Here is a 16,890-nt window from a genome sequence, read left to right on the forward strand (position 1 = left end):
AAATGGTGTCTTTTATGTGCCACCCGCACAAGCCAGTCCAGGGGCACTGGCAACGATCTCGCTCGAAAATCCTACAGGAGCCAGTCAGGCGGTACTGGCAACGGCCACGCTCAAAATGGTGCATCTCATGTGCCACCCGCACAAGAACCAGTCCAGGGGCACTGGCAACGATCTTACTTGGCTTGCCGGGTCTTCTCACGCACAGCCCATTTCCATATATATATATATATATATTTGTTTTACTTGTTTCAGTCATTTGACTGCAGCCATGCTGGAGCACTGCCTTTAGTTGGGTAAATCGACTTCAGGACTTATTCTTTGTAAGCCTGTACTTATTCTGTTGGTCTCTTTTGCTGAACTGCTTATTTACAGGGACATAAACATACCAGCATCGGTTGTCAAGGGATGTTGTGGGGACAATTACACACACACAAACATATACGCACACATACATATATATATTACATATCTACATCTACAACAGGCTTCTTTCAATTTCTGTCTACCAAATCCATTCACAAGGCTTTGGTTGGCCCGAAGCGATAGTAGAAGACAGTTTCCCAAGAACCTGGAACCATGTGGTTGGTAAGCAAGCTACTTACCACACAGCCACTCCTGCACCTATATAAAATACATACATACATATATTAAATATATATATATATATATATATATATATATATATATATATATAAATATATATATGTAAGTATGTATATATGCATATATATATATATGTATATTATAAGGTTTTTAACTTTTAAATTTTCATATTCAAAAGAGACAGAGACTTCAAACTCGATATATTGATTTATTGGTAACGGTTGCTACACCCTCTGGAAAATTATTATATATATATATATATATATATATATATATATTATATGCATCATCATCATCATCATCGTTTAATGTCCATTTTCCATGCGAGCATGAGTTGGATGGTTTGACTGAGGACTGGCAAGCCAGGAGGTTGCACCAAACTCCAATCTGATCTGGCAATGCTTCTACAGTTTGATGCCCTTCCTAATGCCAACCACTCTGAGAGTGTAGTTGATGCCTTTTACGTGCCAATGGCAGAGGAGCCAGCCAGGCCTGACATCAATCGCATTCAGATAATGCTTTTTACATGCAACCGGCACAGGAGCCAATTAAACGGACCTGTCATTGGCCATATTCAAATGGTGCATTTTACATGTCACTGGCATCGACCATGCTCAAATGGTGCATTTTATGTGCCATCAGCACAGAAGCCAGTCAGGGACCACTGGCCACAGCTACAATTTTGGTTTTACTTGGCTCAACAGGTCTTCTGAAGCCTAACCCATGAAGGGTACTTTTAAATGGGCTGGACATGCAACACTGGCATCGGCCATAGCTGTGCTTAATTTCAAGTTGGGTACTATATATTCTATTGGCTCTCTTAAATCCAAGATTTCCAAGCTGCAAGATGTCTGCAGATGTTAGCTCAACTTATACAGGGTCAGTTTAAAGAGATGCTGCCTCTGTATAATTTCTATCTGCCAAATTTCACTCACAAAGAATTGCTCAACCAAATGCTGTTGTAGAAGACACTTGCTTGAGTTACTCAATACACTGAGGAATCAAACATGAAAATATGTGGTCAGGAAACAAACTTCTCAACCACACAGCCATGCATACATATCATCATCATTGTTTAATGTCCATTTTCCATGCTGGCATAAATTGGAGAGTTTGACAGGAGCAGGCAAACTGGAGGTCTGATTTAGCTTGGTTTCTATGGCTGGATGCCCTTCCTAATGCCAACCACTTTACAGAGTGTACTGGGTGAGTTGTACATGACACCAGCATGAGTGATATATATATATATATATATATATACACACACATATATTTGAGTGTGATCATTACCAGTGTCGCCTTACTAGCACTTGTGTCAATGGCACGTGAACAAAACATTTGGGCGAGGTCATTGCCAGTGCTGCTGGACTGACTCCTGTGCAGGTGGCACATAAAAAACACCATTTGGGCATGGCCATTGCCAGTACTGCCAGACTGGCCCTCGTACTGGTGGTTGGCGTTAGGAAGGGCATCCAGCTGTAGAAACTCTGCCAGATCAGATTGGAGCCTGGTGCAGCCATCCGGTTCGCCAGTCCTCAGTCAAATTGTCCAACCCATGCTAGTATTGAAGGCAGACGTTAAACGATGATGATGATGATGATGAATACACCTAATGATAATAATAATTGATTTGTTTGTATGCATATACATATACATATGCATATACAAAGATTAAGTACTAGAGTTGATGTAGTGCTCCAACATGGTCGCAGTGAAATGAACGAAACAAGTAAAAGAATAAAAGAATATATATACATACCTTCTTTTTACACATATGCACACATGCGCTTCTGCACGCACACACATGCACACACACACACATGCACACACACACACACATATATATATATACAAGGTCTGATCAATAGGTATCTAGACTATTGCCATAGTAACGAAGCTAAAGCATGCAGAGTGAAACCGCTTGGCAAAGGTATACCTTGAACTCAGTTGTGCACGTGCACTAAGTTTTAATGTTCTAGCTCACTTCTGTTGTTGGAAGGAAGGAAGGTGTGTAGCGTGTGATTGTCGTGTTGACCATGACAAAGAAAATTGTCATGGTGATACCTACTCAGAGGCCTACACAAAGTTGCAAAAAGTGTATGGAGAGGAGTATATGAGCTGCACACAAGTGTGCAAGGGGTTCAAATATTCCCGAGATGGCTGAAAAAATGTCGATATTAACAAATGTTCTGGGAGACCCACAACCAGCAGAACTGAGAAAAACATCATGGATGTGTGTGCAGCTGTAAGGGGAAATCGTGAAATCACCATCAGTGAATTATCAGGGGGATGTGCAGATTAATTATGGTTCAGTTCAGCCCATTATCACTGAAGATTTGGGTATGAGACACATGTCTGCCAAGTTTGTGGCAAATCTGCTTTCAGCTGACCAAGAAGACACTTGGGTTTCAGTTGTACAAGATCTCCTTGATTGTGTTGAGAACGATGAAAGCTTTTTGAAAACTTTGTGCGGGCCTCTGAGCAGGTGTCACATAGCTTTTGGCAAAATTTGATGCAGATTCTTTGCTCGATTCTCTCTGTTATGGTCAATGCGACAATCACACTCTACACACCTTCCTTTCAAGCATTGCTGTAACCAGCAGAAGTGAGCTAGAATGTTAAAATTTAGTGTGCATGCACAGCAGAGTTCAAGGTCAATCTTTGCGAAGCAGCTTCACTTTGCATTCTTTAGCTTTGTTACTATGGCAACAGTCCGGATACTTATTGATCAGACCACATATATTGTACATGCATACACACATACATGCATACATACATACATACATACATATATATATATATAAACATATAAATAAACTAGTAGTGCTGGTTCCACATAGAAAGCACTTAGTCCACTCTGTAAGGTGGTTGGTTGGAAAGGCATCCAGCTGTAAAACATCCGCCAAAACAGACACTGAAACCAGGTGCTGTCAAACCATCCAACCTATGCCAGCATAGAAAACAGATGTTAAATGCGCCTATACACAGCCACCTGTGGCTATCATCATCATCATCATCATCATCATCGTTTAACGTCCGCTTTCCATGCTAGCATGGGTTTGACGATTTGACTGAGGACTGGTGAAACCGGATGGCTACACCAGGCTCCAATCTGATTTGGCAGAGTTTCTACAGCTTGATGCCCTTCCTAACGCCAACCACTCAGAGAGTGTAGTGGGTGCTTTTACGTGTCACCCGCACGAAGGCCAGTCAGGCGGTACTGGCAACGGCCACGCTCAGAATGGTGTATTTTATGTGCCACCCGCACAAGAGCCAGTCCAGGGGCACTGGCAACGATCTCGCTCGAAAATCCTACAAAGGCCAGTCAGGCGGTACTGGCAACGGCCACGCTCAAAATGGTGTATTTTATGTGCCACCCGCACAAGAGCATATATATATAAATTGAATAGAGGGATTCAGTTGACAATCTAACAATTTATTTATATTATAATATAACATAATATACTATTTTTTATATAGATGCATAGATATAACACACACACACACACACACGTACACACACGCACACCTCAGCAAAATTTGGTACAATGATACATGTATAATGCTTAATAAATATGCACATATACATACAAAGACATACATACAGGAGAAAAAAGTAAATCAAATTTTGTGTTAAGGAGATACAGTTCATACAATGGGTTTAAAGGATGAAAACTGAGAGACATTTTAAAATAACAAAACGAATTTTGTCTCACACAATCCATACAGGTGTCTGCATATAAACAGACATTCATTCACACACATGCACACGCATGGACCTATACATACATACATGCACACACGCGTGCACACGCACACGCACGCACACACACACACATACGCACGCACGCGCACACACACACACACACTCTCTCTCTCTCTCTTATACGTAAGCGCAGACAGGCAGATCATGCAAAGACGCATTCATGTATGAATATGCAAAACTGTATTCATATACTTTTATAGGATTTGAGGTATCAACGGAAATTATTTAAAAACTGTATATTGTATTTTATTTAAAAATACCTCAAATTTAATATGTGGACAAGAACAACAACAACAGCAGTAAATAGTAGTAGTAGTGGTGGTGGTAGCCGTGGTAGTGGTAGTAATGATACTGTTAAATTTAATATTTTATCAATTAAATCAATATCATATTTAATTAAATTATGCTAAATACTACAGTGGTAATGGGATTATATACTTAATTATTATATATTAACCTGTAAATTTTTATAAACAAATTTTAAGAAAAATATTTCTTAAGGGAAACAAATTGCCTAAAAAGTGTGCTTGTATGTGTGTGTGTGTGTGTGTGTGTGTGTGTATGTGTGTATACACGCACACATACAAATATATATACATGTTGACTAAAGAGGAATGAAGGTGGTAAACTTCGTTTGATGTGCAACATCAGTGTGTATGTACAACAAAGTGCAAATGTGTTGAGAGAAAAGTTGGGTATAAGAGGAATCAGATGCAGCATACAAGAGAGAAGACCATGCTGGTTTGGACATGTGATGCGTATGAACGAAGACAGCTGTATAAAGAAGGGCAATCGCTGAAAGTGGATGACACCTGTGGAAGAGGGAGACCCAGGAAAATATGGAGTGAAGTGGTGAGGGCCGATCTCAGGATGCTGGGCTTCATAAAGGAGAGATAGTGGACCGAGATGTCTGGTGATATGAGGTTCTTGAGAAGATCCGACCATTTCAGCAAAACTGAGTTCTAAAAGCACTGTGTTCCACTCACATGTCACAATAGAATTTTTCACACTTCCTACCTTGACAAACCAAACTACATCTCTTTTCTTCTTCACATTTCCTCATTTTCGTGCTCTATGCTTATGCTTATCTCTTGCTCTCCAATTCTTATTTCTTTATTGCCCACAAGGGGCTAAACATAGAGGGGACAAACAACGACAGACAAAGGGATTAAGTCGATTACATCGACCCCAGTGCGTAACTGTTACTTAATTTATCACTCGGCGGAATTTGAACTCAGAACGTAACGGCAGACGAAATACCATTAAGCATTTCGCCCGGTGTGCTTAACGATTCTGCCAGCTGGCCGTCTTCAATTCTGTCCTCACTGCCCTGCTCACTGTATCATTGCTATCTTGTCGTCTTCCACCTGCTCTATATATCCAGGTTTCATCAGTTATTGAATTCCCCACCCCCACAACCTTTCCATTCATGTAAAATCTCTACTCCCTACTCATGCAAATTTAACAATACCCTACCATTTATATTCTGAGAACCCCCCGCCACCGTACCTTGAGGGTACCTGGCACTTCACCACTATCTATCTCTTTCTTGCTCTAGTCTACCATCCCATTTATATTCTGATCCCTATTCCTTATTAGTATACCTTGACACTTCGCCACTATCTCTCTCTTGCACTCTCTTTCTCTTGCTCTCTCTTGCACTCTCTTTCTCTTGCTCTCTCTTGCACTTTCTCTTTCTCTCTCTTGCACTTTCTCTTTCTCTTGATCTCTCTTACACTCTCTCTTTCTCTCTTCCTGTGACTGGTTAACCATGTATCTTCTCTACCACAACACACCTGTTTCTGTCCTCTTTCTTGATCTCTCTCTCTCTCTCTCTCTGATTGGGTAACCGTGTATCTCCTCTACAGCAAGACACTTGTTTCTGTCTTTCTGTCACACTCTAACCTTCCATCATCTAGCAGAAGATCACTTCCTGCAATGCCGTCTCCTCTCAAAGAATCTTTGTCTTGCAAGTTACTTGGTGACCTTATTATCAGTGCTGGTGCTGCAGAAAAAGCACTCAGTCCACTCTGCAGGGTGGTTGGTCTTAGGAAGGGCATCCAACAATAAAACCCATGCCAAAAACAGCCTCCAGGAGTAGTATCAACAAACATGACACTCTGGTAATTTTGGTTGTCATACCATGAGTTGGCCTAACCTTTCTTGCTCTTAGCACTGTTTATGCTATTTCATGATTTACTCATGTGTAGTGGACAGGCCCTGTTTGCTACCTTTTCCATGATGGTCTTTTGCTATGGCTCCTTTATACACCCTGATCCTGTCTCTTTGGCTATATCCAGAGAACTGCATGTGGTGGATGAAGAGTGTATATATATCTCTTTAATTCTGTTGGGTTGCACATGTAGGATACATTTCTCATCACCCTTGGCAATTACTATGTTCTGGTAATTGGAGGCCATAGCTTTGGCATAGTGTGAATGGAAGATTTGGACCTTGTTATTCCTAGTTTCCAGCCAGAATTCAGTGTTCAACAGTCTGTAGTTGGGGTGCTTATTCAGGTAGTGTACTGTTACCTTAATACTTTAGTAGATGCTCTCCATGGTACCAACTTCTAGTTCATAGATATTGTCTTGTGGAGGTGCTTTTGCTGCTATGTTGATATCTTCAACATAGCGCGAATACATGTTTAGGGCTATGGGGCTTTCTGCTATGTGTTGAGTCTCCTATCCCACCATATCATAAAGAGGTTGGCTACATCTCCAATGATTACTGCCACTGATGGCTGCATCCTCTTCTTGAGTGTATATTTTGTTATTGAACTTAAACATGTGGCCCTTTAATATAGCTTTGGTACTCGCACCTACTGTATGTGCGACCATTTTTCTCATCTGATCATGGTTTGGGGGTCTGGATGGCTCTGGTTCACCTGTTCCATCTTTCTTTAGCGGTTTTCTTTGATATTGAGATTATAGTGGGAGCTCTGCCTCTTATTGGTCTGCTGAAGCAGAAACATCTATAGTTGTGTTTGTCTAGGTACTCTTTGTCACATGTAAGTCTAAGGAAGAAGCCCAGTTCCTCTACGTCAACACCACAAAACTCCACATTACTTTTGCTGATCATCTCCATGCATTTCTCCAGTGCAAAATCAATGTCGATGGATAGGTATAGGGACACCACATCCATACTGCCTCTTATGCATCCTGTCAGGTCTTAGGTGCAGTTGCTTTCCTTGATTTCTGCTGAGGAGGTCTTCTGTGTTGTCATACACATTTTTGGACATCTTCATGATGGGGTGTATGATCGTAGAGAGGAAGTAGGAAACTCTGTAGTTGCTAGCAATGTTAGCTCCACAGACCAGTCTTGATAGTAGTCCTGCTACTGGATCGGTGTTCATTTTGTGATTGTTGTGGAGTCCATACAGCACTGGGATGTTGTTTTTTGCAGCTTGGAAATTGTTGGCTATGCGTTTCTTTGGTCCCAGGATGTTTGATCACATCATCATGTGAGCATAGAGGATCTTTTCTCTCTCCTCATGTGTTTGTAACATTGTTTTTCTCATGTTGCTAATGTGAGGTTACATTGCCCGAATGTGATATGGCAGACTGTCTATCAACATTTTGCTGGACTTGTCTGTGGGGAAGCACACAACCTTCTTATTTTTCGTGTTATATGACTCTAAGTAGGACACTTGTGGCTTTTCCATTGAGTTACTGAGCCTCTTTCCTACTCTCCTACTGTACCATTCTAAAATCTAAGTCCTGTCCTAGCTATGGTGAATTGTGCTTCTGTTTGGTCATTTGTCTGTTGTGAGATACCTACACTTTTGTTGAAAGGCAGGGTTGTTGGATAAATGTGACTCATCGTTTACACTTCTCTGTATATTTCTGTCTTTGTCCCCTACCACCACTTGAAACCGGCGTTGGTATGTTTACGTTCGCGTAACTTAGCGATTCGGCAAAGGGAACCGATAGAATAATTACCACGCTTAAAAAAATAAAAGTACTGGGGTAGATTCATCGACTAAAATTCTTCGAGGTGGTGCCCCAGCATGGCCGTAGTCTAATGACTGAGACAAGTGAAAGTTAAAAAAGGACAGATATATATATATATATATATATATATATATAACATGTATGTATATATATTTTGTATTTATATGATATATATATAATATATATGTATATGCATTGTGTAATATATAATGTATATTAGAGTATATAATTGTGTGTATATCATTACATTCATTCATACATACATATGTATTCTATACATACTATACATATAACTACATTCGTATGTACTCTGCACATTCACATGTATACATGTATGTTTAAACAGTCTTGTCTTCTTATCAAACAAACCCCTATTCTGTCGTATTTCTTTTTTAATGTTTTCAACTGTGGTTCTTTTATTTAAAATTGTCAAAGTCTTAGGGAACAGCATATATGCCGCTTACACCGTATTATTTTCCTTCCTTCCAAATATCACCGATCTTCACGTATATTATAAAGAAATACATTTTGTTGATATCGAGGCAATAATATTTTAGCAAACCGATTTTGTCCATCAGTATTTCGTTTACGGCGTTAATATATTTGGAAAATGCATGACCATCTCTTCTTTGTTTTGCCTGTTGCCAAAATTTTAAAATAATAAAAATTCTTCTTTGTATTTATGTCATTACGATTTATAAATCTCGTTTTCCCTCCGCTGCATTTGTTTCAGTATTTCCAAATAATTGGTGATATAATGTTACAAAGAAATTAGTGAAAGAAAATATATTCTCCTCCTCAGTATTAATTAATTAGCCAAACTGTAAACACCTGTCATTTACAGGTATAATTAAGGTCCAGTTGCACTCAATTTTGAGTATTTTGATGTTTAACCGCGTTACACAAACATCATAACTCGGTTATAATTTCAACATACTCAGTTGTGTTGAGTATATAGCTCGGTTAAATCTCAAACACACCCGCTAATGTGTAATTGTGTGTTTTCGAGATTTACAGGAAAGATGTTTCATTTAAAAAAAACAAAAATTAATTAAAACAAATTACGGCAGTCGCTAAAGAACCTGGTAGCTACGAAGTTGAATCGGTGAGTGACACCAACTACAGCAACCTGTTGAAGACAGCAATAATACGAATGAACGAGGAATTAGGCTAATTGTTTAGCTTCTTAATTGGTTCTAAGTAGAAGGTTTAATAATATTTTGTATCTACTGTTGAATAGATTGTTTTTTTTCTCTCAATGTTTGTCAGCTTGTTAGTTCGATAGCTCGTATCTGTTAAAATTGTTTGCTACACCAACCCAGATAGGTATACTACCACCCCCATCATCATCATAATTATCACACTAGTGAACTACTACTACTACTACCACTTCTACACACATAAATACACACAGTACTCTTCCAATACTATTGACATTACATCTTCAACTCTTGCTGAACGAATATTGATCGATTACTTTAAAAACCCTCACTCGCCTCCCTCCACCGAACACTTCACCTCACGTGTCTATACACTACAGTTTTCTTTACTGTTCTGATTCTTTTACAATTTCTGAGTGAGAGGAAGGCATGCTTCCCATCTTTTCCAACAACTGTCAGTTCATTTTTAGTATTGCTTATATATTCATCGATTACAGAATTGCATATACATCCATTTATTCCCCTAGAGTTGTCTGAAATTTGTCTGTGGTTTGTAATTTGATAATAGAGGCAAAGAAGCACGATATTGTCTATATATATATATACAATATCTTGGATGTTTTAATGGCTGTTGTGAGTGAAACGACGGGGAATTCCTTGTTTTGTCAGGTCTCTCTTTATTCGGAATTAGGTAGAATAATCAAATAGAACAAAATAAAGAGAGCGTGGTGATAGTGACGTGACCTTCCTGCGGTAATATTGGTTACTCTTTCGAACCTACTTTTACTTTCTATTTAACTACTTCCAACATTCTGTCTCTCCACTTTGTCTTTCTCTATCACACATACATGTATGTATAATCAACTGATATATCTTAATTTGATTTTTTTAATGTATAATTCACTAGGGTCTGTAATAGTTTGATATCAGTTCAGTTCATGACAGTACTTGTAAAAGGTCAATCAAATGCAACTAAGCTATTTCATATAAATTATTTTCATATAAATTAGTTGTAATTAATCACAAAATTATGAAAATTTATATTTAATTTAGCTACTTAAATCTATAATTATTTAATATTACCATGTAACTATGTCTTTCCTCATGTTCAACATTGCTTTATTATTTCTTGTTTGACTGAAGAATTAAGATTTTTTTTTCTCTTTCTTTCTCTTGCAATATGTAGGGCACGATGACTACAAGCAACAACAATAATAATAATAAGACATGTGTGGGTGAGCCACTGTCTTTACACAACTTGTCTTTAAGCAGCAATGGCAGTGATACATTTGAGGAGAAGGAGCTGTCTCCTGCTGTCATATGTGATGACAGTGGTATGCAGTCCCTTGATGAGAGTAGCGACAGCACTAGGGAAAGTGTGTCTGAGAAAACAGAGCAAGATGAGTTGGAAGACGATGTTTTTCTAAAAGCTCTTTATAACTATGAATATACTTACGACAATGGAGATAAAGTGACTATGGTTAAAGGGGACATATACCGGCTGATGTCAAATAGTTCTGATGACTGGTGGCAAGTTGAAAAAACAGATGGAAATGTAATCTATGTTCCTGCTGATTATGTATTTAAATTGGAGGATTATTACCCAGGCAACAACAGACCATTGCCACCAATTATTAATAAAGATACATCTGGTGATAGTACCAAACCAGTGGAAACTAAACCACTTGAAACTAAACCAGTTGAAATGAAACCAGTTGAAACTCAACTACTTGAAACTAGTCTGTTTGAAACTGAACCAGTTGAAATCAAACCAGTTGAAACTAAACAAAAGCCTCATGCTACTGGTGAGAAAAAGAAGAAATATCCTGCTCCTGTTGCCACACCCGAGATGGTAGCTGCTGCCAAAGCAAAGACTCAAAACAGACCAAATACAACCGTACTGAACCGAAGTTTTAGTAGTGATAATGCTGGAACAGTTCCGATGACTACCTCCTCATCTTTTGGGTGGCCCGATTCATCAGAAACCTCTTCTCAAGCCAATTTTTCTATAAACAACAACAACAACAACAACAATAATAATAACAATAACTTTGATGCTTGTATCCAGGTTGTGGTTAATTCTGATAATCAGTACCCCCAAGAGATTTTGCGAAGTGGAAATTATAGTACTTTTGGTAAAGGTTCAATCAATCTAAACAGAACATTGGAAAGACCCAAAAGCTATCACTATGGGGCATCCAGTAGATATCTTGAAAGTTCTGAACATGGGCATGAAAAAACAATTCAATTAGGGAAGTGTCAAAGTTCTCAATGCAATAGTAGTGATTATAGAAACCTTGATGAACTGGGTCCTATTTTAAAATATCAAAAGGAACCTGAAAATGGAAGTGTGGAAAGTCTTACCAATCCAAAAGACAGAAAAGTAAGTAGAATAAATATTCTTTTTTGTTTACAAGTTTTCTTCAAAACTTTTTTTTTCCTTCATATTAAACCAGAACTAACGTCCATTTCTAGCATATTATCTCCCCTAAGAAGATGCTGACTATCAAATATCTGAAACTGTTTCTTTCTGATGGCTATGTCTTTTTGTTTAAGAAGGAATTTCCATTTCTGTTGTTTGAATTTGCTATGTCAGTTCAAATACTTGTGCAACCCCCAAATGTTTTGAGATTATCTTGCCCACTATTCTAATTTCTGTAGAATGGCAAATAACATTTCTTGTTTTCTCTGTTGTTTTAATGGCTCTTGGCATTCTGCTGTCTTTATAAGGCTCAAACATAACTTGTCATTTTTTTTTGATGGCGTGTGGCCTAGTGGTCAGGCAGTTGCACTCACAATCACTAGATTGTGGGTTTGATTCCCTGATCGGATGGCGTGATGTGTTCTTGAGCAAAACACTTCATTTCACATTGCTCCAATCCCCCTTTCGATTGGGAGGAATGTTGACTTGCTTGCCTAGCCAGCAAGGGTAGGGGTGGGAGTATCATTTGAAGGCCAAAACAATGCAAAATGCATTGTGACTTGCGATGTGTAACAACATCTGATAGCCTTATCAGTCATGTGGTCATGTGATGTTGTTTTTTTTTTTGTGGTGAGATTCTGAATATCTGCCTGATAGGTGCAAGGCCTGAAATTTTGGAAGAAGATGTTAGTTGATTTCATCAACCCTGGTTCTTGACTAGTACTATTTTATCGACCCTGAAAGGCAAAATCAATCATAGCAGAATATCTGCCTGATAATGCCATTGTATTTGTGTAATTTATACAGTTAGATGTTGATATATCTCTTATCATGAGATAACTTTGTTTTACTTCACAAATTCTTACCTGAAATCCTGTAAGCCTTTACCCTTTTCATCATGGATCTTATACAGGTGCATGAGATGTATTTATCTTCATTATTGCTTGTTTCACAAATCACTAGATATCTATCTCTGGCTAAGGTAGCAGATCCATTATAAAAATTCTTTGACCTTCTGACCATATCTTTGCTTAACATACTTTTTGTTTGCATTCCACAACAAGGAAAGTCTATAACATTTCCCATAAGCTTACAAGTGTGGGTCAGTATTTTGACAAGATTGATCATATATAGGTTTTATAGTTATGCAAAGAACAGGGAATAAAAGAAAGTCTTAGCTACTAACAGTTGAAGAAAATGACTTGTCTCATTTAATTTCTAATGCCTTAGAAGTATTTATTCTGATAAATATGGATAATAAATACAAAGATAGCTTAGTGATTGTTTAACCATTTTGTAAGTATATTTTTGTTTAAATACACTGGCTTTGCTTCAATTAATTTTGAAAATAAAATATTTAGTAAAATAATCTTGTCATTATCAAGCTGGTGTTTGGAATCTAAAGTACCATGAAATTCTGATGGGAATGGTTAATTTAGATCACTTTAACCCTTTAGCATTTAAAGAGGCTATATCTTGCCTAAATATTCTCCCTATTTTATGTTTAAACTGCCTAGATCTAGTTTCTCATGCCTACCCTACAATATCCTTCTAAAACAGAAACAGTTACTTCAGTCAAAATCTCAGAACTACCAGATAATGCAAGATTAATTCAAGACATGTGAAGAAACAAGCTTTACTTTTGACAGAATAATGTGGATGCCAAAGGGTTAAAACAAGAAGTTTGTATCATAGAACCAGAAGTGGTATCAAAAGTACTAAAGTATCTAGAACCGGACTGGATTTGAGTAGAGAAGAGGTGTAAGTTGACATGTCTCTGTGTGAAGTAGACACTAATATTGGGTTTATAGTTGGAGTATTCTCCAACTATAAACCTAATTCAAAACATTAATCTCTATGGCATGCCAATAATATAAACCCCTCTTGTTTTATTGTGATATCCAGCATTAGAAAGAATCAATGGAAAATGAACAAATCCCATGTGAGCTTTTTGATATTCTCCTTAATTTCTTAGCGATATGAAATTAATTTAAACACTGTCTTCTTTTGTTCATATTAGCCTTACTCTGGTTTCAATTTAACTCTGTTCCATTTTGACAGCCACTAAAGAAGTAACTGCACCTCCAGGCATAATTTATAACAGTTTCACTATCAGTGACCACTGATTTTATTTTTATCTTTATGAATTATATTATCTTTGTTGTTATCATGGATCTTTGTTCGAACTACATATTTAGACTAACTAATGATGTGCTTAATGGTTTGAGAATAAAGGCTGTAGGTTGTTTATCAACACTGTGTGTATAATTTTCATTGTTTAATCTATGAAACATGTAGAGATGAGAAGTTCTGTTAATTTCAACGGGATTTTAATCTCAAACTGTAGTGGTCAATTTAAAATTCCCTGTTAAACTATTGTTCAACCTGATATCTTGTTAGGGGCTGTTGGTCAGCTCTGCTTAAGGATTTGACCCATGGCACAGAGGGAGATAATCAAATGTTTAAATCTATGGCATATGAGTTCCTTAAAGTATTTTGTTGGTATTCATCATGTAGTACCACTTGATGGTGTGATTATACAGCCTTACATGGCTGGAACCAAGACACTTTATATCATGGAGCTGTGTTGTCTAGTTTAATGGGGGTATACTGACCAGATTAACGAGGGCATGTTGTCTGGTTTAATGGAGGTATGTTGCCTGGTTTAATGGAAATATGCTATCTAGTTTAATGGGGCTATGTTTGGTTTAATGGGGGTATGTTGTCTGGTTTAATGGGGGTATGTTGTCTGGTTTAATGGGGGTATGTTGTTTAGTTTAATGGGGGTAGGTTGTCTGGTTTAATGGGATTATTTTATCTGTTTCAATTGGTGATTTGTTGTCAAGTTTAATGGAGCTGTGGTGTCTGGTTTAATGGAGGTAGATTGCCTGATTTAATGGAGGTATATTACCTAGATTAATGGTAGTATACTGTCTGGTTTAGTGGGGTGGGGTATGTTGTCAGCTTAATAGGAGTATGTTGCCTGGTTTAATGGGATGATATTGCCTGGCTTAATGGAATTATGTTGCCTGGTTTAATTGGAGTATGTTGCCTGGTTTAATGGGAGTATACTGCCTGGTTTAATGGGGGGATTTTGTTAGATTTAATGAGGATATGTTGCCTGATTTAATGGTGATATGTTGTCTGGTTTAATAGTGGAGTATGTCACCTGGTTTAATGGGGGTATACTGTCTGGTTTATTGGGGATATCTTGCCTGGTTTAATGGGGTATGTTTAATTTAATTGGGGTCTTTTGTCAGGTTTAATGAGAGTATTTCCTTGGTCTAATACCTAGTTTAATGGGAATTATTTTGTCAGGTTTAATGGGGAGTATGCTGTCAGTTTGATTCTTTATCTTAGTGAGAGATATATTGTTGAATAAATTAGATTAACACTTTACCTTTGCAAAGTATTATATGTTAATATCTTACCTCAGTTAGGGTACATTGTTAGGTTATTTGATTATGCGATATATTGGTAAGTTGATCCCTCATTCCTAATAAGGTATATCAACAGGTTAACATGTCACCTTCGTGGCGTATTTTGTCAAGTTAACACTCCACTCTAGAAAAATATGTTGTTACATTGATACATTGCCCTAGTAGACTATGTTGGCAAGTTACCACAGCATCTCAATGAGTACTTTTGTTGTAGCATCTTTTGTCAGTCGGCTAAATTGTTAGATTTAAACCTCCTCGCCTACATAGGTAAATTATGAAAAAGATTTGAAACTGACTTTTAGACTAGTATTAAATACTTGCATGCCAGAATAGTCTGTTATCAAACCTCAAGTTAGGCCTGATTCAATAGACCTATAAACAAAGTCAGTTGTGAACATCCCATTTATTTATCTGCAACCACATTATCTAATGTGTCCTTCCTTTTAATACGATAGTGTGAATCGAGGGAGATTTGGCTTCTATTTCTAGCAGATTGGGCAGCCAGCAAGAAATAGATGTAAGCTTTCTCATTGGCTTGTGTCAAGAAAAGAGTTCAGTAAATTGAGTTTTTGTTGAGTAGTGAGAAAATCTAATATTTTAAGGAGAGAGAGAGGGGGGGGGGAGAAAGAGAGAAGTGTTGACATTAGGGGATTTAATACAGATGTGTTGAGGTCTAGTTGATACTTGTGGTTCTAAGTTAAACCTCATTATTGTTGACTCAACATTTTAGGACTTCTGGCTTAACCTAAGGAATGTCAATAACATTGAGTTTGACTTTGTATCTCTTGTACATCTCTTACAAAAAAACAAACAAAACAAAAACGAAATGAAAAAAACGAAACCTTGACTTTTAAAAGAAAAATAAAATATTCAAATATGATATTACATTAGTTAACATCGAGTATTTACTTTTATCTGTTAGTTCTAACTGGATGGCCATTGGCTCACAAGGAACTCATCCATCCTTCGACGGGTCTTGTTATTTGTCCTCCTGGGTGTCCAGACATTCAGCAGGACTAAATTAAATATATGGGAATTAGAGGAAAATGAATTGGAAAGATTGACAATTAAATATGTATCCTGTGATTCTTTATCAAATGTTTCTGACAGAATCTTTGCGATTCTAACAGTCATTGTATGCATGTGTTTCTTGGAGTTAATTACATTGTAAATCTGAATAAACTGCAATTTTCCCTAAAACACCATACACTTCTTCTTCTAAGATCGATACAGCTACTACTACTAAAATAAACAACTGCCGTCATTACACCTGAATGTGTTGTTAGGTCTGTTAGTTTATGTGAGCAAGCTGGATATTGCAGTTGTAAGAAATGAACTGAATGAAACATACTCAACATGCTGAGATATTACTATGGTGCTTAGATACTAGTTATATACTGGTGTCATTCTTGTTAACTATGTCTGTAAAAATTTGGCTTTGTTCTTACCCAAGATCAATTTATATTTCTGTTTAACTCTTTTTATTGACACATTGAAGTTAGCTTTAGTCTCAAGGACAGCCACATAACTATAATTGGAAAGTGAA

The 16,890-nt window shown here is 37.4% G+C and overlaps 1 protein-coding gene across 4 annotated transcripts in view; it reads left to right on the forward strand.

Moving 5' to 3' along the window:
* The window catches only part of LOC106879295 (rho GTPase-activating protein 12), a 102,396-nt gene that overhangs the window by 6,663 nt on the left and 78,843 nt on the right, over nucleotides 1-16,890 (forward strand). The window contains exons 1-2 of one of the 4 annotated variants that reach the window (XM_014928797.2): nucleotides 9,762-9,936; nucleotides 10,669-11,865. In XM_014928797.2, the coding sequence (XP_014784283.1) occupies nucleotides 10,675-11,865 (1,191 nt within the window). In that variant the 5' untranslated portion in view covers nucleotides 9,762-9,936; nucleotides 10,669-10,674. The other 3 variants (XM_014928798.2, XM_014928796.2, XM_014928794.2) reach the window with 3 other exon arrangements.

Source organism: Octopus bimaculoides, chromosome 9 (genome assembly GCF_001194135.2).
Source record: "Octopus bimaculoides isolate UCB-OBI-ISO-001 chromosome 9, ASM119413v2, whole genome shotgun sequence".
Taxonomy (NCBI): domain Eukaryota; kingdom Metazoa; phylum Mollusca; class Cephalopoda; order Octopoda; family Octopodidae; genus Octopus; species Octopus bimaculoides.